The sequence below is a fragment of the Lactuca virosa genome, chromosome 4 (assembly GCF_052849685.1).
Source record: "Lactuca virosa cultivar CGN04683 chromosome 4, Lactuca_virosa_CGN04683_v6, whole genome shotgun sequence".
Classification (NCBI taxonomy): Eukaryota; Viridiplantae; Streptophyta; class Magnoliopsida; order Asterales; family Asteraceae; genus Lactuca; species Lactuca virosa.
The window spans coordinates 85,073,168-85,096,582 of record NC_136429.1 but is presented as its reverse complement, the minus strand read 5'-3'; the positions used below and the strand labels follow the sequence as shown (position 1 = coordinate 85,096,582).

The 23,415-nt window shown below is 39.8% G+C and overlaps 3 protein-coding genes and 2 long non-coding RNA genes across 5 annotated transcripts; all 5 read left to right on the top strand.

Annotated features, from left to right (window-relative positions):
* The first annotated feature begins 1,888 nt into the window (after positions 1-1,888).
* On the top strand, positions 1,889-2,341 carry LOC145104727 (uncharacterized). The gene has a single exon (XM_079041921.1). The coding sequence runs from the start codon at positions 1,889-1,891 to the stop codon at positions 2,339-2,341; it is 453 nt and encodes a 150-aa protein (XP_078898047.1).
* Positions 2,342-2,486: 145 nt separating this feature from the next.
* On the top strand, positions 2,487-2,955 carry LOC145104725 (uncharacterized). The gene is made up of 2 exons (XM_079041920.1): positions 2,487-2,573; positions 2,626-2,955. Exons 1-2 carry the CDS (start codon positions 2,487-2,489, stop codon positions 2,953-2,955), a joined length of 417 nt encoding a protein of 138 aa, XP_078898046.1.
* Positions 2,956-4,877: 1,922 nt separating this feature from the next.
* Positions 4,878-10,659, top strand: LOC145109874 (uncharacterized). The gene is made up of 4 exons (XM_079046997.1): positions 4,878-5,038; positions 7,710-7,790; positions 8,118-8,316; positions 9,438-10,659. Exons 1-4 carry the CDS (start codon positions 4,915-4,917, stop codon positions 10,498-10,500), a joined length of 1,467 nt encoding a protein of 488 aa, XP_078903123.1. The 5' UTR covers positions 4,878-4,914; the 3' UTR covers positions 10,501-10,659.
* Positions 10,660-14,604: 3,945 nt separating this feature from the next.
* LOC145109873 (uncharacterized) lies at positions 14,605-16,841 on the top strand. The gene is made up of 4 exons (XR_013709288.1): positions 14,605-15,070; positions 15,201-15,384; positions 16,066-16,124; positions 16,643-16,841. It is a non-coding gene; the product is annotated as an uncharacterized LOC145109873 (long non-coding RNA).
* A 4,605-nt stretch (positions 16,842-21,446) lies between these two features.
* On the top strand, positions 21,447-23,028 carry LOC145169517 (uncharacterized). The gene is made up of 3 exons (XR_013742543.1): positions 21,447-21,609; positions 22,291-22,349; positions 22,898-23,028. It is a non-coding gene; the product is annotated as an uncharacterized LOC145169517 (long non-coding RNA).
* The last annotated feature ends 387 nt before the right edge of the window (positions 23,029-23,415 follow it).

Below are 23,415 nucleotides of genomic sequence, written 5' to 3'. Positions count from 1 at the left end.
GTTTTGAAAATCAAATTTTCCTTTTACAGTATTACACATTCAAACACTCGAGAATTTGTGTTATGTATTAAACCATCAACCGATTTTGACTACCTAACGATAAGGCCAAGGGGTGTGGCTACGACATAGGCCGCACCACCCCTGCCACATCATCAAAAACACCGCCCCTCCACCGCGGTGGGGGTGCGGTGGAGGCCGCACTGTGCTCCCCAACTTCTTTCAATTTTCATTCCAATTGACCGTTGAACGGTCAGATTTAAAAAAAATGTTTCTTTTTCTTTCCCTTTTAACATTTTAACATTCCTATTTAAACCTCAAACCTTACAATTTTTTTTTATCTTTCTACTACATTTCCTATCAAAAAAATCAAAAAATGCCATCGTTCGATTCTTTTGAAGACTTTGCTGTTATGTTTGATGTTGTTGTCGCAACTGCTAAATTGGCGGAGTAAACGTATGAAACTGCATGGAGTAGCACAGTCGGAAGTGCTGAACGAAGAACCCGAAGATATATTTACAGAAATCGTGAAGAAACAAACCAACGCTTGATACAAGACTACTTTCAAAAGAATGCTACTTTTCAAGCGTACTACTTCCGAAGGCGTTTCAGAATGTTCAAACCTTTGTGCGAACGTATAGTCGAAGATCTAATGAGGGTGTGATTTTTTCCAACAACATCCTGATGCTAGAGGTACACTCGGTTTCACTCATTTACAAAAATGCATAGTTGCACTTCGTCAATTAGAATATAGCATCATGCCTGATGCGTTGGACGAGAGTTTTAGGATGTCCGCTAGGATTGCACGAGATAGTCTCCATTATTTTTGCAAAACTATTATTCAACTTTATGGGCCAAAATATTTACGCAAGCCTATACGTAATGGCATCATTAAATTGCATTCTCATCATGCTAGCGTACATGAATTTCCTAGAATGTTAGGAAGTTTAGATTGTCTACATTGGACATGAGAAAACTGCCTTACCTCACACCATGGTCAATGCAATTTTCCCGAGGTGATCATGGTCATCCAACGATCATACTTGAAGCAGTGACATCATAGGAACTGTGTATTTGACAATTTTTTTTGGTTCTCTTGGTTCGCTTAACAACATTAACGTTCTTAATCGTTCACCTGTATTTAATCGTTCTTAATCGTTTCCTTATGGAATATCTGTAAATGTTTCTATGTTTTTTTATGCGTTCCCCTGCGTTTAACGCGGGTCATAATCTAATATGGAAATGAAAGTAGAAAAAAAAACCTTATGTTCTGTTGTGTAGCACATGATCACCTCCTAATTATATAGTAATAACCAAATTAACTCAAGATCCTTATCTTTGAAAAAACTATAAAAAATTGTCCAGGTATACAAATATATGTTTTTGTTTAATCGTATTTACGTTTAAGAAAATTATTAAAATATTCCCTTCAAAATTATCTTAAGGTCCATGTGTTTGAAAAAGTACATAAATAGTCCTAGACAAATTTTCTAATGATTCATGTATTAAAATTATATTTTATCTAATAATCCTATGTTTGAAAAAATTACAATAACCATTTTTAGAATATTACAGAAATAATCATAAAAATGATGGGTTCTTATGTGATTAGGCCTTGTGGTAACTCTCAACGAGAGTATCCGTGGTCCATGTGACCACGAAAAAAACTCGTGCACACTACCCCGACTAATCGTGGTCGGGCGTGGTCGTGATCCTTCGTGTTCCCGACGACGAATTCAAACGGAGAAGGTGATTGGTGCTTGGTTTTTTTGGCCGTTGAACGGCTATTTTGCCTATTTTTTTTTTCAAACTCAATTCCATAACATAAATAAACCTTCTATTTTCAACAAAACTTACACCTTCATTCTCTAAAACCACAAAACACATATACATGGATTCCACAAAACATATGGAATTTTTAAAAACTTTTGACTCAGATGACGACGTAGAATTCGTCGAGACATTCTTCAACGTTGTGCAACACATTCACGACGAAGAAAGTTCGAATGCTGCTCGTACAAGGACGGTCGTCAATCGTGATCGCCAAGCCGCACACGACTTATTGGTACGTGATTACTTTGCCGATAATTGTCTTTATAATGATGACTCGTTCGAACGTCGTTTCCGTCTGAATAAGGCTATATTTTTACGTATTAGTAATGCTTTAGAATCTCGTTATGATTTTTTCAAACAAAAACCCAACGCTAGAGGAAGAATGGGTTTTAGTAGTATACAAAAATGTGCGGCTGCTCTTAGGTATTTGGGATACGGTATAACATTTGATGCATCTGACGAATACTTGAAAGTATCCGAGAGGACCGCAGTTGAATGTGTATATAGGTGAACCAACTGTCATCCTAGAAGCTGTTGCATCTCAATATTTGTGGATATGGCATGTCTTTTTTGGAGTAGCGGGGTCTAACAACAACCTTAATGTTCTTGGCTAGTCTCCGCTTTTCAACGATATTTGGACCGGCAAAGCACATGATATGACGTTCACGGTGAACGGGAACGCGTACAAATACGGTTACTACCTTGGTGATGGGATATACCCGGATTATTCTACACTGATGAAGGCATACTCGGTTTCCTCGAAGTAAAAAGGCAAAGTTGTTTACAAAAAAACAGGAATCGGCGAGAAAGGATATCGAGAGGGCATTTGGAGTCCTTAAGCAGACATGGCATGTAATGAAATATGCTACACGACTCTGGGATAAAGAAAGAATTAAACGAATGGTCTTAGCATGTACTATAATGCATAATACGATTATTGAAGATGAAGGCCGAACGATTTGCACGTATGATCTGAACGACGTTGTCGTTCCAATTGAGGAGTTCGTACCCGGAACGAATGCGTTTTTAGAGCAAGTTGTTGAAATTCATAACATTGAAACGTGTTTCAATCTTCGAGAAAATGTCGCGGAACATTTGTACCAACGTAGCATGAACGGCGATTAGGTTTTTTATATGTATGTTTGTTTGTTTTTTTAATTAATGTAATGTTTTTTTTTTGCTAGATTAACTAAGTAATGTAGTTTGAAGTTGTAATTTTATTTTTATAATTAATGAAAAACTAGTTTAAAAAAACGAATGCTTTTTAATTATAAAAAATGTAATTTTATTATATTTTTGAATTAAAAAAAATAAAAATAATGATGTGGAGTGGTGTGTTAGTGGTATGTATCCCATGTTGGAGGTAGGGGAATGTTGTGCTGATGTGACACCCACCACATATGTGGTATGTGGTGGGTATAACGGATGACCTTATGTAAGACCATCCGGAGTACTGTCCGTGAAGAGTTTCGTTGTCCACATGTCACCAATCACGAACGTGAACACCACCCAGGTGTCTCATTCTCCATTGTTGTCGTGGAGGATTGTTGTGGGGAGGACAACAGACCACAACCAATAATATTTTTCTTTTTCTCTTAGTCTTTGAGACTTCTTTTTTCTCTCTCTTATAGAGTGTAGTCAGTGTTGCAAAACTCGGCTTACTCGGCCGAGTACTCGACCGATTACTCAGAATCGGGCCTCCACTGAGGCGAGTAATGTGAACTCGGCAATAAAACTCGGATTAAGTCAAACTCGGTAAAAAATCGGTCAACATCTCTCTAACTCGGGCCTACTCGGTATTACCCGGTCTTACTCGGGACTACTCGGTCAAACTCGGCCAACTCGGTCAAAATCGGTCAAACTCGGTCAAACTCGGTCAAATGGTCAAAATTGTCCAAAAAAGAGAAAAAAATCAAGAATTTCAAGATTAATATGTATAATACACTTAATGATTTAGTATTTAACACACACATGTGATTATTACTACATATATATCTTAAATTTTCAATAATTATTCACGAAGTGGGACAATTGTGTGTATTTTAGTTTTTATGTATTCACATGTATCTAATTTTGTTATATATTTCAATCAAATTATAATTTAAACTTGTGATTATGACATATAATTTTCCTAAAAATATTTCCACGTGAATTACCGAATCCGAGTACTATATAATTTTCCTAAAAATATTTCCACGTGAATTACCGAATCCGAGTACTCCCGAGTACTCGCTACCCCCGAGCAGGTACCGAGTAACGAGTTCTACAACCGTGGGTGTAGTCGAGAGTAGGGGTGTGCGCGGTGCGGTTTAGAGCCAAAACCGCAAACCGCACCGCATATGCGGTTTGAGTTATTTAGAAACCGCAAACCGCACCGCGAATGTTCAAAACCGCATTATGCGGTGCGGTTTGGTGCGGGCGGTTTATACGGTTTACATGCGGTTTTGCGGTTTGATTAATTATTAACTTTAAAATTAATGATAATACTATCATTGTCATCACTAACGGCTCACTAAGTGGTCATTAAGAAATTTGGTGGTCAAATAATTATGGTCATTAACTACTTATGAATATACATTAGTTAAGAAAACATAGTGACCATAAAATAATGGTCACTGAATCTTAGTTGAAAATGAATTTGAGACAAAAACATATGGTAACTGCGTTAAATTTTGGATTAATTGATATTATATTTTAAAAACTTAAGATAATGTCACTAACTTAAGATAATGTCATTAATTGATTTTATCAATGCGGTGCGGTTTAAACCGCAATTTTGTAATCGTAAACCGCAAACAGCACCGCATAATGCGGTTTAACAAAAATACAAACCGCAAACCGCACCGCGAGTGTTTTAAACCGTGTTATCCGGTGCGGTTTGGTACGGTTTGGGCGGTTTATGCGGTTTGTGCGGTTTATTGCACACTCCTAGTCGAGAGTACTCCAGTGGTTTGTGGTGACTGACTTGGAAGCTCACCTTTGGCATGGAGAGTATTCATTATAGCCTAATCGTGGCAAAATCAAAGAAAGAGATCTCTTATGGAAATACTGGCTAATTCGGTTTGCTATCAGTTAATCCCGCTCATGGTTCCTCAGCCCTCGTTCCCATCTCCCCTCTCTCCCAGCCTCACCCCCGGTTGCCGTTCATCGTCGCTGCAGTTCATTGCCTCCACAGTTCGTTACTTTATGATAAACTGGCGTCATCAAGGTTAAATTTAAATCTTCTTCTCTTCCTTAATCGATTCTTTTCTTCCTGGCTTGTTTATTTATTTATTAATTAATTTCCCTTCTCTTTATCGCCTTATGTTTCTGCTTTAAAACCTAGAAAACCAGAGAAAAATTTCTGTATCATTTCTTCGCTGAACTCCCTAGTTTTATCTATATATTGAAATAGCTTATGTTTTTCGTCTGAAATTTGATTTGTAGGTGGAGTTATGATACAAGTTTACATGAAAATGGGTCTTAGTAAGCATATTTAGTTAAAATACGAGTGTGTATATAATAAAGAAGGGCATTGGCCTAAGTGGTACATTCTAACAATGATAGCACTATTATATACATTAGATCAATTGCTTATGAAGGGCATCATATGGATGATTCCTCTTCCAAACTTCCTCTATTTCTTCTGCTCATACATTTGGCTACAAAATCTTCATCGTCAACTATTCTCCAATATTAGCTGTTTCTTGATGATATAGCTTTTGATTGACCGTTATTTAGTTCAGCCTTAATCAACTGGAGGAATAATAAATTCCTGATGATGCTTTCCCTTGAAGGAGAGTTTTGTAGTAATAGATTATTGCACGTGAAACATCTTTTGTTTTCTGGGGACCCATGTGATCAGAATAATCAAATTTTGAATTGATTGCATTCTATAGAAGGAGATTATATATTGTTGTAGTTATAGATTCATGTTTTTATATGTGTAGGTGATTCATCTTATTAAATCTTCAAGTGATATGAATTTTCGTTGTTGAGTTGTCTGGATTTTTATTAGAAGGTGCCTTTTGAATTGATTTTTTTGTGAAAATTGTTTTTTGAATGTAAGGGTAGAGTGGCCATTTAGGCTCGTTCAACGTCATTACACAGTCCCAGCTCAAAACCCTGGGCCTAAACACCGGCTCAAGCCCTAATATTCTGTGGGTAAAGTATTCCTCCAGAGTATCTCAATTTTGCTGGTCTTTGTTTGTAACTTGATTATGTGCCCTCACTCAAACTTAATATTTCAATATTATAATTTCTGATTTCTTAGGTTTTATGCTTTGATTAATTTTGGTTATATATTGCTTGTTTTTTCATTCATTTTGGGGTTTAATAGTTTAGACAAGACACGTGCTTCTATACAACTCCATATATGATGCTAATGAATCAGTTATTATATGTTAGCTTATTGTCCTGATTTTCTCCATTGTATAATCCATGGTTTGTTTGAATTTTGGTATGGCTTTGATTACAAGAAGCATTGGTATAGGCAAAGGTGTATTTAGGAAGGAAACAGAGTAGGTGCAAGTGCAACCCTTTGTGTTCATCAAGAACATTTTGACCATGTGGCTCATCTACAATTTTCAAGTACTATAAAGAACTGCTAATGTCATTTTGGACATTTTAAATATTCATAGGCATAGTTAGATTGTATAACCTTTATCAATGACCGCGTCTGTATTAGTGTGAATACTTGTCCCTTGTTTATAACTATTGTCTCTTTTGCATTTACGAAGGCCTTAAATTTATTTATTATTTATTTATTTGTTTATTTATTTTTTGCAAATGTAGGAATGGTAAAAGACTGGAGTATGACTAGAAACCAGAATCGTTATACATTTAGAAAAAATCCTGACAACAGTGGTGTGGCTTCTTTATGTTATCATGCAACTGGAGTTGATTTTGTCATTCAGTGGAGTTTGCAAGTCATATAGTTCATTGCAATATATAACAGGAAAAGGTTTATGGGTTCCAAAATAACCACCCATGTTGATACATGGATCTTTGCATATTTTATAAGAAAGACTAGTGTTGTGTTACCTACAGGATATTGAAAGAAGAGTGTTTAAAACCCATGACTTCTGGCTTGTGAATCCCGTCAGAAGGCATGAACTTCATTTCCCTAAGGCCTAATGTCTGTTTTTCTGTTGATGCTGCACCTGAAATAGGAGTTAGGGCTATCCTTATTTTTTAACCTTCAATATCTGAGTGGGTGTTTGCCATCTTAAATAGTTCCTAAAATATGGTTCTCTACAGCGGGTAATGGAGCATGGGATCATGTCTGCTCTACTTTGCTTATTCTTGATTTACATCTTTATCAAGGGGAAGATATATATATATATATATATATATATATATATATATATATATATTCTGTAATCATCGGTTTTGATTTATATGTTGAAACATTTTTAAGATTTTGTGAATTAGCATTTGTTGCTTTGGATTTTGCAATCTTCATGTTTAAGCAGTTTCAATGTCACTCATGCTTTTGATCGATTAGATTGTTTTTAGCACCTTTAGCATATAGCATAATCCATTTTCTTTTAGTTTGCGTTTGAGTGGTAAAATTCAAACATACCAAATTGAGCTACTATTATTACTGCCTCATCACCCTGATGATCCATCATCAAAAGTAAAGCTACCTGTCAGATCTCCGTAATTCCTTTGATTTTGCTGTTAGTAATATTATTAAGATTGGGATTTCGTTGTACATTCTATTTCTGCAAGTTATCATAATTTGCCTATTTTAGTTCACTTCCCATAAAAATATATACGAAACAGTTTATATGTTTCATTTTTGCCATTTCTGATTTGTTTGGTTTTTATAGGATTGAGTTGTGACTTGTGTGTGTTTGTGTATGTTGCTGTAAAAATTTCCATCTGTTTACTTGTAGGAAGCAAGCATTCTATGACACTTTACCTCGATGGAGTGCTTATGCTATTTGTTTCCTGCAATGAATCCCATCATTTACAAGGTACGTTTCTTTATCATCATATAGTTGACTAATTATTTTGATCCTGATTTTACAGTTGCAATCAAGCCATCTTATATATTTCATATTGCATATCATGTACTTGGGTTCCATAACCATTTTGCCTTTATTTATTTTTTATTTTTTTGAGTTGAATAGATGGTTAATCAAGGCGTATGGAGTAAGTAACTCATACTATATAAGAAAATATTGTGTGAGGAGCTGTTGTAAATACATTTTTTGTATGTCTATTTATTATGGATGATGAAGTTTCTTAGTATACTAATGCATACCAGAAATTATATGCTCTAATACAGCATTGAATCGCAGGTGCAAGCACAATGTTCACATGTGAAGTCACGTGCATTCGCTGCGTCTTGTTAAGGGGTATGATTGTAATTTCTCATCCAAATAGAACCCTGATGTTACCCCTCAATTCCCATCTCATCTCTAGTATTTGTGCTTTTCTCGAGTACAAATTTGCAATCCCTAGAACTCCACCTTCAACGCCGTGTCTTTACCATTGCAGGTATATTTTTCCCCTTGGCTTCTATACATGAGTGTTTCCTCTTGTCGAGTTATCTTCTGTGTGCACTCTACACCCTAGTTTTCATTATTAAAACCTTTTCCATAATTTGATTTGAAGTTCAGGCTAAAAAATCTAACTTAATTGTTAAAAGATCTGATATAATTTCTTGAGGATTTTATCCTAGAAATCCGATCATTTTCCTCTAATCTGATTGTTTTTCCTTAATTTGGTTTTTGACCTGATTTGAGTTTTTTGCCCTAGATTTTTTCAATGTGTTCTAGTCAGTTCAATTTGGTTAATTAGCACTGGAGTTTGTACTTTACAGTTAATAAATCTGCAATAATGTTTGCAAAATGAGCTTTTGGATCTCTATACGATGATTTAATATTTCTGATCTAATACTTGGATTCTCACATGAAAATCGAGTTTCCATATAGGCAAAATTGCCGCTAAAAACCTTCAAAAAGGGCGTTTATTTTTTGGGTTCTTACCTTTCAGGTATCAAGTCTCAGTTGAAGGAAATTCATTTAATTTTGTTGCTTTTATGTGTTCTGGAAAGCAAGTTACACTTGATCCTCTTCTCAATGTGGTAGAGGGTCATGTAAGCCTATGATACTGTTTCTTCTGTGTGTTCCGGTACAATGAAAACTGCAAAATGGAAACATTGCAGTGATGGAGAAAATGTTGTATATTTTGTATCTGTATTTTGTGTTCTCCTGATGATTTTATAGGGAAGAACATACATGGATTTAGGAAACTTGTAACTATTTGCAATCTTAATTTTTTCGATTTATTTGTTTAGGGTAAATGTCTGTTATAAATCAGTGCACTTAATAGTACTGACCCATTTGCAACAACTTTTACCAAGTAGAAGATTTACAATTTTGCAAGCACTATTTTTGTTAAATGCGTCCATTTCTTCTAGAATTGCTAGTTTCCAGTCAGTGTTGATTTTGCGAAAAGTGTTGGTGAGGTCCAAATAAAGTACAGGGACCGTTTAAAGCTAAAAGTGACACTTTAATGTACTTTTATGTCAATAACCCTTCTTTTAAATGTATGTATATATGTGTACGCTTACAACTCTTGTATCTTATATGAAATTTGCATATTGGAATGGCCAGGACAAGGAGTATGACCAGAAATCAGAATCGTGATGGTGCATCATCATCGAGCAGGAAGAGAGTCAATGGTGGTGTGGCACCTTGGTCAGACCTTAACCCTGATGTGCTTTTTTTAGTTATGATGAAACTGGGAGTGATTGATTTTCTAGCTTTTGGTGGTGTGTGCAAGACGTGGAGGTCACTCGCACTCAATAATAAGAAGATTTTTATGGCATCCAGACCACCCATGTTGATGTCAATCTCTGATCCTTCTTATGAGAAGAAAGAGTGCTACTGCTGTCTAGAGGACTTTGAAGGTAGAAAGTTCAAAACCTTCCTTCCCCATGCTGCTGGCAGGATCTGTGTTGGAATAACTTGTGGTTACCTGATCTTGTTCGGAGGGGAAACCAAAGACTTCTGGCTTGTAAATCTTATCACAAGGCACCAACTTCATTTCCCTTGTTTCCCCTTTAATGCACGTACTGATCTAGCAAGAATGAGAGGTATCCTTGTCTTTTCACCTTCGGTATCTGGGTGGGTGTTTGTGGTGTTGCGTACATTCTCCTGTCAAATTTGGTTTTCTATAGCGGGTACACGAGCATGGAGTCGTATCTCCACTTTCCTCACGATTGATTTACATGCTTTCAAGGGGAAGATATATACCCTAAACATCTGTTGTCGTTTATGTGAAATGAGACTCACTCCAGAGCCCAAATTGACTTTACTCCAAACCAAGAATATTCCACCGCCAGGCTTCTTTTTTCCGGAGTTTGTAAGTTCGGGTGAAAACCTTTATGTGATGGACCGTGGGTTAAAAGATTCATACACGGCTCATGAACTAGATTTTGAGGAAATGAAGTGGGTGTCGTCGGAAAAAACATTAGAAGAACGTGCGTTCTTTGTTAATGGCTTCAAGTATTCTTCTGCTATTAAATCAGACTTGTGGGTTGATCATCGGTCACTATATGAGAGATATGCTTACTTCCATTCCACCATTGATACAAGTCGAAAAGGCGGGTTCCTTCCTTCATACATCTGGTACTTCCCCAATGATTGTTTGAATGTTAATCTCTTAGATGAATGATGACTTGGATCAGATGCACTCTTATCTTGGTTTTTATCTTTGCATATGTTGAACATTTTCAAGATGTTTCATCCATGGATTTGGATTTTTAGTTTATTGTTCAAAGATTTTGGTTGTCACTCAACGTTTGCTTTTAGCTATAAATGTTCTTTATTACAATTTGGTGTCCTTTGCTTTCAAATATGTGCCTACTGCATTATGTGTAGCACATTGGCACATGTTGTTAAACGTCCATACACCATTAAAAAATTCTTTGGGTTTTTTAGTAGCAACTCGTAGCGAGATGCACGGGTGAAATGTATCATGCTTGTAGATGCTAATTATATAGGGAGGAGGAATTTCAGTAACCTTGTTATTTTGACTCAAAGTGGTCCTTAAGACAGGTGATATCGTGATATCAGGTTTAATGACAACTTCAAATAAAAAAAATAACATGTTCAGTAACCTTTTACTAGTAACTAAATGAGCAAAAATTAAATAGTATCATTATGATTTATGATGATACATAAACAATATTCAAAATCTTTTCTTTTCAAATATATATAATTTTGAAAATATAGAAATAAGATGATCTCCATATCTATTTTACTTCTCTTTTAAACATGATTGCTACAAGAAACGCGAGTATTAGCGGCAACCATAATAAATCATGGGCCGACATTGGTGCCTTCGACCCGCTAAACGCTGAGAGGAGACTCCCCTCAATCTGTTGAAATTCAGATAATTGCTTGGACTGCTGATCTGGAATGTCCCCGAACTAAATAATCAATAAAATTCCAATTAAATATTGGGTCTTAAACTATAACTTATGAATCCTATTCATTTGTCCAACTCCCAGGGTAAAAGACCATTTATCTTTTCCTCACGTGTCCCAACAACTAAGGCCCAACCCAATGCTCCAAAAGCCCCAATATGGCCCAAAATCCTAAATGGCACCCAAAGCCCATTATGGGCCTAATCCAAGAAGGCCCAATGCCAAACAATTCCCCAAAGTCATCTAATGCCATATAAGTTTAAGGTCCAATCCCAATCAATACAAAGCCCAAATAATCCAAGCCTACTACTTCATCGACCCACTGGTTAGCGTATGCTAGGCGTACCTGGCTCGTACGCCCTGCGTATGCGACTGATCCAGAAAAGGGGCGCACAACCAATACGTCCAGCGTACTCAGAACTACGCCCATCGTACTGTCCTAACTCCAAGTCCTTGCTCAAAAGTCTTAACCACTTAAGAAGTTAACATCCAATCCTCAAATTAGCATCATATTAAGGCCTTAAACAATAAAGTCGAAGACTTTAAGCCTTTGCATGGCTAAAAACACCCAAAGTCCAAATCTAGCATTTAAACTCCATTAAGAGGAACATCAACCTTGCATGGTTGAGCTAAAATCGTCAAGCTATCATTTTTATGTACAAGGGACCTCAGAAAAGCCTAGATATATCACCCCAAGTTGTAGGAGTAGCCCATACTCCCAAACAAGGCTTAAAGGACCGAAAAATGCACAAATAAAGCCCTAAACTAGATCTATCATAAGGAACCATCAACTTAGGAGCTTTATACCTCAAATGGATTGCAAAGTTGATGAAGATCCTGGATCTTCAAGCTCCAAGACCACCAAAGCTTCACCACCAAGCTTCACTTCCTTCAAGGGGCCCAAAAATCACTACAAAATCACACAATGGCTCACAAACACTCAAATGAGGCTAGGGTTTCGTTCTTAGGGTTTGGAGAAGTGAAGGTTGACCATAAGATGCTCACAAGGCAACATAAGTTGATTAAATAGGGCACAAACCCTAAAAATTAGGGTTTTCCCCTGCTTAGCGTACGCCCAACGTACTCCCATGTATGCCAAGTGTACGTAGGTGCCTCCGCGTCCAACCCTCGAGCCAGTACGCCCAAAGTACTCGTAGAGTACGCCTAACATACTCGGTTAGGGACCAAAATGAGAAGAATTTACAAATAAGGGTTAAAAGAAGCATACCTAAAATTGCAAATGTTACAATTCTCCCCCACTTGAATAAGACATCGTCCTCGAAGTACATTGCGGAAAACAGCCCCGGATAATCCTCTCTCATCTCGTCCTCGGGCTCCCACGTCCATTCTGAACCCTTGTGGTGTTGCCACTGCACCTTCACCAACTCAAAAACATTTTTCCTCAAGGTCTTCGTCTTGCTGTCAGGAATCGCCACCGGTCTCTCGATATAGTTTAGACGATCATCCACCTGAATATCCTCCACTGGAACCACTACGGAATCATCAAGCAAACATTTTCGCAGTTGAGAGACATGAAACGTGGTATGGATCTGACTAAGCTCCTCGGGAAGATACAAGCGATAAGCAAACCAGCCCACCCCGACCAAAACCTTTAAAGGATCGATGTACCTGGGTCCCAAATTGCCCTTCTTCCTGAATCAGATGACACCTTCAGGAGAACCATATCCCCAACCTGGAACTCTAGATCTGATCGGTGCTTGTCGGCATAGCTCTTCTGTCGACTCTGTGTTGTCTGAAGTCTACTCCGAACCTGGTAAATCAACTCGGTGGTCTTGAGTACCACTTTAGTCCTCCCCATGACTCGCTGACCGAGCTCACCACAACATATCGGGGTCCTGCACTTCCACCCATAGAGCATCTCAAAAGGAGGTCGATCGATGCTGGCATGATAAATGTTGTTATACGAAAAACTCCGCCAAAGGGAGATACGTATGCCAACTCCCACCAAAATCCAATACACATGCCCAAAGCATATCCTCCAATGTTTGGATAGTCCGCTCACTCTGTCCATCAATCTGCGGGTGGAAAGTTGTGCTGAAGTGCAGACGGGTACCCAACTCCTCATGAAACCTCTTGCTAAACCTGGAAGTAAACCGGACATCCCTATCTGAAACCACTGGAACTGGCACTCCATGCCGTGCCGCAACCTCGCTGATGTAAATGACGGCCAACTTCTCGGCAGGGATACTCTCCTGAATCGGAATGAAATAAACGCTCTTGGTTAATCGATCCACGATAACCCATATCGAATCCACTCCACACGCTGTTCGTGGTAATTTCATGATGAAATCCATGGTGATCTCATCCCATTTACAAACAGGAACGTCTAGCAGCTGCAACTTGTCATGAGGTCGCTGATGTTCGACCTTGACTTTCTTGCAAGTCAAGCACCTCTCTATGTATCGGGCCACATCCCGCTTCATACATGGCCACCAATAGTCAGGTCGGAAATCCCTATACATCTTTGTTGCTTCGGGATGGATAGAGAACCTCGACTTGTGCACCTCCTCCATCAGAAACTGATGCGCACCACCCTAATAAGGAACCCACACCCTCCGATGGAGTGTCAATAACCCTCGGCTATCATAATCAAAGGATGCAACTTGCCCCAAAATGTGCTCAATATTTCAGTGCTCTTCCTTCATAGCCTCAACCTGAGCCTCTCGAACCCGCTCCAAGAGTGGAGTAATCACTGTCATCCTCAAACATATATCCCTGATCGGAGCTGCGACCACCTTACAGCTAAGGGCATCAGCGACCACATTGGCTTTCCCCGAATGATAAAGGATCTCACAATCATAATCCTTCACCACTTCCAACCACCCACGCTGACTCATGTTCAGATTCGACTGGTCCATCAAATACCTCATGCTCTTGTCATCCGTTGTAATGCCCCATTTTCGTGATTTTTATTTATTTATTTATTATTTATTTTAACAAAATAGGGTTTAGCGAATTAAATGGTGGCTATATAAATTAGAAGGCTAAGTAAAATAAATAATAAAATAATAAATGTTAAAAATATAAACTTAATAGATTTTGATATTTAATAACGATAATAAATAAAGTAAAACAATAATTATTAAGTACAAATTAAACATATAACTATAGGGTTTAAATTGTAATTATCAAGAAATCAGTTTTGATGAGGTATTTCAATATAGGATAGATTTTGTCATAAGGCTAAACCCGAGGGACTATATCTGCCAGATCTCGGTTTCTATATTTCTTCTTTCCCTGCTACCCGACAGGAACTGGTGTTTCCTTCTCTATTTTGTATTGTGTGGGAAGCACGTCTTCTTGAAGGAAATCTGTTGTCCAACCTCAACTTCTTGTATATATATTATTGTAAGGAGAGCTAGGGTTAGGAGGTGAGCCGCACAAAGAAACCTTAAGAGGAAGGGTGAAGCTGCCATTGCCATGTTTCATCCCCGACGTCAGCTCTCGCCGGAAACAACCATAGAGAGAGTGAGAGAGATAGCAACGAAGGGCTCCAGGCGCGGTGTTGATTTCGGGTTTAAGGTCATCGTTTCTGACCTGTTCGATTGGGTTTATCATCGAGTGTTATAAGGGATGCAACCACTAGTCTATGACATCAGTCAAAACTCTCACTGGATCGTTAGTTGAGAGAAAGAGGTGGGGATAGTTTAGCGAGAACGGGGTCATTCCGTCAGCACCAGCTCTGCGCGACACCGTGAACTTGGTGGGGATGTGCCTTCCGGTGGCTACGTCATCCTCCGCCAATTTTGTGGGACTCCGATGAATCCCATATGTTCTCCAGAGTAGTAAAGGCAGGTAAGGCTCAGTTTATACTTTAATTTCTTATCTCTCACCGGTGACTTCAATTAGAGAGAGACTAGTTGATGAGTTTTGATTCCGTTTTCTCGGCCTAATGCTTTTCCGGCGACTGTTATGGGATCTCCAGATGCAGCAGTAGGGAAGAAGACAAGGTACTAGTCTCCGATGGCAAGAAAGAAGGTGGGGAAATCGATATCTGTCGGGGCGTGGGTTTGCAGAACTCATAACTTGGTCGTGGAGTTACGTTTCCTGGTGAGCGAAGAATTCAACCACCGTCGAAGGAATTCTCTTGTGTGCCGCCTGGAAGCTAGGTACGCTAATCGAACTCATGTTGGGCTTTAATGGGTTGGTGAGTATAAGTTAGCTAATGAGCCTTATGTCATGGTTTTGTATTTTAACATATGGGCTGATGTTAATAACCCAATTGATAAGGGAAATGTTCAAAGAAGAGTATAAATGGACTTGAAGATCATCTATGGACTAATTAAATATTGAATTAATTGATAGAAATGTTATAATCCTATCAAAGTTGATGATAAGAATAAAATATCAAATATATATTTACATAAAATAAAATCCATGGATCGGCTTTAATGGGTCATAACTTGCATCTTATTAGTATATGGAAGAATAACCATTGTGTTATAAATATGAGATATCATTTCATTGAACTCAGGTGTAACTAGTTCTAAATCAATATAGAGCTAAAAGTCAATGAATTATATGGGGATTGAATATCTAATATTAATTATTTAGGATGTCTGGTGAGTTCAAATGTTGACCATGTAGAGGTTTGGGCCCAATTTGGAAAATTGGGCCATATGTTGGGCCTTGATTTATTATTTGGCTTTCGGGCCTCCAGAGTTTGAGTTTGGGCCTTGGCTTTGGACCAAGCTAGGTTGGGGGTAAAATGGTCTTTTTACCCCAAGTATGGAGTTATGGTTATGCATTGGAATCCAATTATTAATTGGGTATTGTTTTGATATTGACAGCTCGGGAAGCTGTCATCCAGTAGTCTGGGATTTCGTCTGCAGGACTTCAACAGTGCAAGGTGAGTTACCTTCCAGTAGAAGTGGGTCTACGGCCACAATGTCGGCCCACTAGTAGGGATTGTTTGGCGAGTAGTTGTCTTTGTGATAATTACTTGGGTTTGTCACTACCTGATACGTTTTATGTGCTAGCATGATATGATGTTATGTGATAGTGGTAGTAGGGGGAATAGTCCTTGGTTATCGGTCGGTAGGGCTGAAGAGGTAGTGTAGTACCCAACTATGCTTGACAGATTATGATATATGTGATATAATATTATGTGGTAGTAGTAGGGGGTGAAATAGTCCCCGGTTATCGGTCGACAGGACCGAAGGGGTAGGTTGGGCACCCAGATATGCCTGAGAGGGGTAGGTTGAGCACCCCGGTATGCTCAGTAGGGTAGGTCGGGCACCCAAATATGCTTGACATGGGGTAGGTCGGGCACCCCGGTATGCCTGACAGTATGTGAATTGTATGGTATGTGGTATAATAGGGGAACTCACTAAGCTTCGTGCTTATGGTTTACAGTTTTGGTTTCAGGTACATTGTTTCAAAGGAAAGGAGTCGGCTTGATCGCAGCACATCACACTATGTTTTCCGCACATGAGATCTTTGGGATTACACTCTAATATGGTTTTATGATAATATGTTTTGATTATTGACACTTTGGTTTTGACAGGAGATATCAGTATGAATGTTTTTATACTGTTGGTTTTATATAATAACTTAATTAAAATGATTTTTTTTTGGTTTTAAATTTTGGGATGTTACAAGTTGGTATCAGAGCCTTGGTTTGAGGGATTCGGGCACACTCTCGGGCATGTATGGACTCAAACTAAGGACTTGGTATGGAAATCTTCAAGAGGAAAATCATTTTCTAAAAAGAATTTTGAAAAGAGAAAAAGGATCTTTGAAAAGAACAAGATGTGTGATGCGTGCAATCAGCCGAGCTCAAGTAAATTTTCCCCAAGATACCCATACATGTGATGATATGTGATGTTATGATAGGATTATGAGAACTACATGCTAGATTAGGGCAGAGGATCTAGTAGGATGCCTTATATGCCTATTGTATGTGCTTATAGACTTGAATGCTAGTACTGATCAGTCATTGATAGGATAGCCTGTTTAGGTTATGCCTGATTGTATGAGCCTTTGAATTGCATGTATAGGTTCCTAATTAGAGGATAGAGCGATTTGATTGGATTATGATGGTTAGAGTTTCCATTGTCTGAATGCTGTTTGCTTTGTGCTTTGTGAGACTCTTAGTGATGTGAGTTAGGTACTAAGTGAATATGCTAAGTCACATAGGACACAGGTCGGATAATCTCAGAGTGGTGGACTTGACCCTATTGTGCAGCTCTTTTCTGAGTCCAACCGTTCTAGGGATGGGTCTTTTACTCGAAGGATTATCTGATATCTGTTGCATGTGGCTATATTCATGAGGTAGCTAGTTGACATTACTAGGAATCTTTCAGCAGCTGAGGACTGGGTGGGTTCGGGAACCTAGGAAAGCCTAGGATATGTTTTAGTGGGTTAGTAGTGAGGTTCAGTGAGACTTGGGTGTACCAGTTTGAGGAAGTGACTTGGAGGATTCGAGAGGATTGCTGAGGAAAGTATGGATAAGTGTGGAAGGTAGTATTGGGCCCGTACTAAAAAGCACAGGATCCATACTCGAATCGGTGAGAGTGTTGGAGAATCTGAGAAGCTTCGGGGAGAAGTTTGTGACCCGGTTTGGGGATAGAGGATGTTCCAGTTGTTACAGCTCAGCCACTGGCAAGTGAGCTAGTGAGCGTGACAGGGTGTCAGACCCTGAAGGATATGATTTCCAAGAGGTTGCAGATGCGAGATCGATTTGGAGCACTTTGGGAAGAGAGGGTCGTGACAGGTGCGTATAGTAGAGGGTCCCGGGAAGAGACCCAAGACTTCTGATCATCGGGTGAAGAGGGTAGTGTCAGTTGCGGGTGTTAGATGCATAAGTGGTTGGTCATTGGATGTTCAAGAGAATTGTACTTTCGCATGGGCTGTGTTTGGTTAGAGTTCAGTGGTGCTACAAGATTGGAAGTAGGAATGAGGATTCGTCAGCCAGAGTGAAGATTAAGGCCTTCAGTTGACAGCATGGGAGATGGACTGAGGTGTTAGACTGGATCAGATTTCAAGAGTACTCATCAAGATTTCTGAGGATGGGCGATCTTAAGGTTTAACCGGTGATTAATCGCTAGCATTGGTAAGCACAGGTTGTCATCAGTGGGAATGAGGATTCGTCACCTAGAGTGAAGATTAAGGCCTTCAGTTGACAGCATGGGAGATGGACTGAGGTGTCAGACTGGATCAAATTTCAAGAGTACTCATCAAGATTTCTGAGGATGGGCGATCTCAAGGTTTAACCGGTGATTAATCGCTAGAATTGGTAAGCACAAGTTGTCATCAGTGGGATATTAGATAGCGAGAAGGATTGGGAATCCTTCAATTCTCGCCCGTCGTAAAGACTTAGTCGAGTCTAAGTGGGGGAGAGACTTTTTGTAAAGTTCTCCAAATGTGAGTTCTGGTTGCGCAAGGTGCAATCTCTTGGGCACCTTGTCAACCAGAAGCGTATTCATGTCGATCCGGCCAAGATAGAGGTCGTGATGCAGTGGGAGATTCCGAGGTCTCCATCTGAGATTCGGAGTTTCCTGGGTCTAGCGGGTTATTACTGGAGATTTATAGGGGACTTTTCCGAGATTGCGGTTCCTTTGACCCGACTGACCAAGAATTCGGTGGCCTTTCATTGGGGGCCTAAGCAACAGGCAGCCTTCGAGACTCTCAGACAGCAGGTTTCGGGAACCATGTTAGAGCTCCAGTTAGGACTCAAGTTCAGTTGTGTGTTAGGTTGAGTGCGTGTTCGACCGGTATGGAGAGTGTTGTAAGACTGCGGGGGTAGCCGTAGCATTCACTATCGACTGACCAAGAATTCGGTGGCCTTTCATTGGGGGCCTAAGCAACAGGCAGCCTTCGAGACTCTCAGACAGCAGGTTTCGGGAACCATGTTAGAGCTCCAGTTAGGACTCAAGTTCAGTTGTGTGTTAGGTTGAGTGCGTGTTCGACCGGTATGGAGAGTGTTGTAAGACAGCGGGGGTAGCCGTAGCATTCACTATCGATCAAATAGTATGGAGAGTGTTGTAAGACTGCGGGTGTAGCCGTAGCATTCACTAGTGGCCAGGTAGTGTGGGAAGTGTTATAAGTCTGTGGGTGTAGCCGTAGCATTCACAAGGGTTGGCAGATAGTGCTAGAGTGTTGTAAGTATGCGGGTGTAGCCGTAGCATTCACTAGGTTGGTAGATAGCTTGAGCGCGTTGTTAGGACGCGGAAGGAACACGAGTACCCACCAGTTCGGGTGCAGCAGTGAGGATATGGAAATCCACAGATTGGATTACGGAATTACCCAGATGGGTTCGATCCGGTTGAACCAGCGATACGACCGTAGGAACGCCACTACGGTTAAGGGGACAGGGAAGCAATGGACCGTATGAGGTCGTTTGTGATATAAGGCTACCATTGGTCTTGTAGCAATCACTTTTAGCCTTGGATTTGGGTGATGTCAGGATTCGACACATGGATCTGATCGGTTGGATCAGGAGGTTGTTAGCGCCACGGTGGCATGATAACTAGTGTCAACTAGTTCCAGATAAGGATTCCGTTCAGAAGTCGTGTGAGACGACTAAGTGGGAGTCCTTTGGCTCCGCAGCCGGGCCGGAACCCAATATTTCAGACGATTTGCGAACGAATTGAGACCAAGGAGGTCTCGGTAGATTTTGGAAAGCAGCCATGTGGCACCACGCTATTTCAGGCAGCTCGGTGTTTCGGGCAGTTTCAGTGTTTTGGGCAGTATTAGTATTTGTGTTTTGGGTTGCAAGTACGGACTAGGTAACATATTGCTTGGGTTGTGCTAAGTCACTCACAGCGGGATTATCTGAGCCTTGGCCAAGTATAAGTGATCTGCAGGGATAATTGGGTTTGTGATCCTGTTTTATAGTGGGAACCTCAAGTCATCAGACGTTGGGTAGTCAGTTGAGGGATAAACGGACTGGATTCAATAATAATGATTCAGTATGAGTGGTCTGTCAAGGATTCAGACCATCTCGAGACAACAGATTTCGGATGGAGTAGATGTGCTCTCGTTGTGAGGAATTCGTTCACCTGCGGATTTAGGGCTTTACGAAGATTGGTCACGGCTACCCTGGGAAGGCTAGGGTGTGCCAGGATGGTGACCATGTTACTTGAGTGCTTTGGTGTGTCGGGAATGGTAAGGATTGATTTCGAGGATTTTTATTTATTTATTTATTATCTATTATTTATTTTAACAAAACAGGGTTTAGCGAAATAAATGGTGGCTATATAAATTAGAAGGCTAAGTGAAATAAATAATAAAATAATAAATGTTAAAATATAAACTTAATAGATTTTGATATTTAATAATGATAATAAATAAAGTAAAACAGTAATTATTAAGTACAAATTAAACATATAAGTATAGGGTTTAAATTATAATTATCAAGAAATCAGTTTTAATGAGGTATTTCAATATAGGATAGATTTTGTCATAAGGCTAAACCTGAGGGACTATATCTGCCAGATCTTGGTTTCTATGTTTCTTCTTTCCCTGCTACCCGACAGGAACTGGTGCTTCCTTCTCTATTTTGTATTGTATGGGAAGCACGTCTTCTTAAAGGAAATCTGTTGTCCAACCTCAACTTCTTGTATATATATTATTGTAAGGAGAGCTAGGGTTAGGAGGTGAGCCGCACAAAGAAACCTTAAGAGGAAGGGTGAAGCTGCCATTGCCATGTTTCACCGCCGGCGTCAGCTCTCACCGGAAATAACCATAGAGAGAGTGAGAGAGATAGCAACGAAGGGCTCCAGGCGAGGTGTTGATTTCGGGTTTAAGGTCATCGTTTCTGACCTGTTCGATTGGTATCATCGAGTGTTAGAAGGGATACAACCACTAGTCTATGACATCAGTTGGAACTCCCACTGGATCGTTAGTTGAGAGAAAGAGGTGGGGATAATTTAGCGAGAATGGGGTCATTCCGTCAGCACCAGCTCTACGCGACACCGTGAACCTGGTGGGGATGCGCCTTCCGGTGGCTACGTCATCCTCCGGCATTTTTGTGGGACTCCGATGAATCCCGTATGTTCTCCAGAGCAGTAAAGGCTGGTAAGGCTCAGTTTATGTTTTAATTTCTTATCTCTCATCGGTGACTTCAGTTAGAGAGAGACTAGTTGATGAGTTTTGATTCCGTTTTCTCGGCCTAATGCTTTTCCGGCGACTGTTTTGGGACCTCCAACAACAGCAGTAGGGAAGAAGACAAGGTACTAGTCTCCGATGGAAAGAAAGAAGGTGGGGAAATCGATATTTGTCGGGGCGTGGGTTAGCAGAACTCATAACTTGGTCGTGGAGTTACGTTTCCTGGTGAGCGAAGAATTCAACCACCGTCGAAGGAATTCTCTTGTGCGCCGCCTGGAAGCTAGGTACGCTAATTTAACTCATGTTGGGCTTTAATGGGTTGGTGAGTATAAGTTAGCTAATGGGCCTTATGTCATGGTTTCATATTTTAACATATGGGCTGATGTTAATAACCCAATTGATAAGGGAAATGTTCAAAGAAGCGTATAAATGGACTTGGAGATCATCTATGGACTAATTAAATATTGAATTAATTGATAGAAATGTTATAATCTTATCAAAGTTGATGATAAGAATAAAATATCAAATATATATTTACATAAAATAAAATCCATGGATCGACTTTAATGGGTCATAACTTGCATCTTATTAGTATATGGAAGAATAACCATTGTGTTATAAATATGAGATATCATTTCATTGAACTCAGGTGTAACTAGTTATAAATCAATATAAAGCTAAAAGTCAATGAATTATATGGGGATTGAATATCTAATATTAAATATTTAGGATGTCTGGTGAGTTCACATGTTGACCATGTAGAGGTTTGGGCCCAATTTGGAAAATTGGGCCATATGTTGGGCCTTGATTTATTATTTGGCTTTCGGGCCTCTATAGTTTGAGTTTGGGCCTTGTCTTTGGACCAAGCTAGGTTGGGGGTAAAATGGTCTTTTTACCCCAAGTATGGACTTATGGTTATGCATTGGAACGCAATTGTTAATTGGGTATTGTTTTGATATTGACAGTTCGGGAAGCTGTCATCTAGTAGTCCGGGTTTTCGTCTGCAGGACTTCAGCAGTGCGAGGTGAGTTACCTTCCAGTAGAAGTGGGTCTACGGCCACAATGCCGACCCACTAGTACGGATTGTTTGGCGAGTAGTTGTCTTTGTGATAATTACTTGGGTTTGTCACTACCTGATACGTTTGATGTGCTAGCATGATATGATGTTATGTGATTGTGGTAGTAGGGGGAATAGTCCCCGGTTATCGGTCGGTTGGGCCGAAGGGGTAGTTTAGTACCCAGCTATGCTAGACAGATTATGATATATGTGATATGATTTTATGTGGTAGTAGTAGGGGTGAAATAGTCCCCGGTTACCGGTCGACAGGACCGAAGGGGTAGGTTGGGCACCCAGATATGCCTGACAGGGGTAGGTTGAGCACCCCGGTATGCTCAGCAGGGTAGGTTGAGCACCCCGGTATGCTCAGCACGGTAGTTCGGGCACCCAGATATGCCTGACTTGGGGTAGGTCGGGCACCCCGGTATGCCTGATAGTATGTGAATTGTATGGTATGTGGTATAATGGGGGAACTCACTAAGCTTCGTGCTTACGGTTTACAGTTTTGGTTTCAGGTACGTTGTTTCAATGGAAAGGAGTCGGCTTGATCGCAAAACATCACACTATGTTTTCCGCACATGAGATATTTGGGATTACACTCTGATATGGTTTTATGATAATATGTTTTGCTTATTGACACTTTGGTTTTGGCATGAGATATCAGTATGAATGTTTTTATACTGTTGGTTTTATATAATAACTTAATTAAAATGAATTTTTTTTGGTCTTAAATTTTGGGATTTTACATCCATGTAGGTAGTACAACGGACCCCATAGAGGTAATGTCGCCAAATCATGAGGGCGAACACCATAGCCCCCAACTCCAAATCATGTGTAGGATAGTTCGCCTCATGAGGCTTCAGTTGCCTCAAAACGTAACCAATAACGTGACCCTTCTGCATCAGAATTGCACCCAACCCTGTGATCGACACATCACAATAAACCAGGAAATCCTTAACACCCTCAGGCAGGGTCAGAATCGGCGCCTCACACAATCTCTGCCTCAAGGTCTCAAAAGTTGCCTGCTGCTCAA

Excerpts from the sequence above, each read along its gene's own strand:
- LOC145104727 (XM_079041921.1), top strand. The coding sequence starts at position 1,889 with ATGGATTCCACAAAACATATGGAATTTTTAAAAACTTTTGACTCAGAT.
- LOC145104725 (XM_079041920.1), top strand. The coding sequence starts at position 2,487 with ATGACGTTCACGGTGAACGGGAACGCGTACAAATACGGTTACTACCTT. Across the intron at positions 2,574-2,625 it reads ATTATTCTACACTGATGAAG|GAATCGGCGAGAAAGGATAT; the intron begins GCATACTCGGTT and ends ACAAAAAAACAG.
- LOC145109874 (XM_079046997.1), top strand. The coding sequence starts at position 4,915 with ATGGTTCCTCAGCCCTCGTTCCCATCTCCCCTCTCTCCCAGCCTCACC. Across the intron at positions 5,039-7,709 it reads GATAAACTGGCGTCATCAAG|GAAGCAAGCATTCTATGACA; the intron begins GTTAAATTTAAA and ends GTTTACTTGTAG. Across the intron at positions 8,317-9,437 it reads CCGTGTCTTTACCATTGCAG|GACAAGGAGTATGACCAGAA; the intron begins GTATATTTTTCC and ends TGGAATGGCCAG.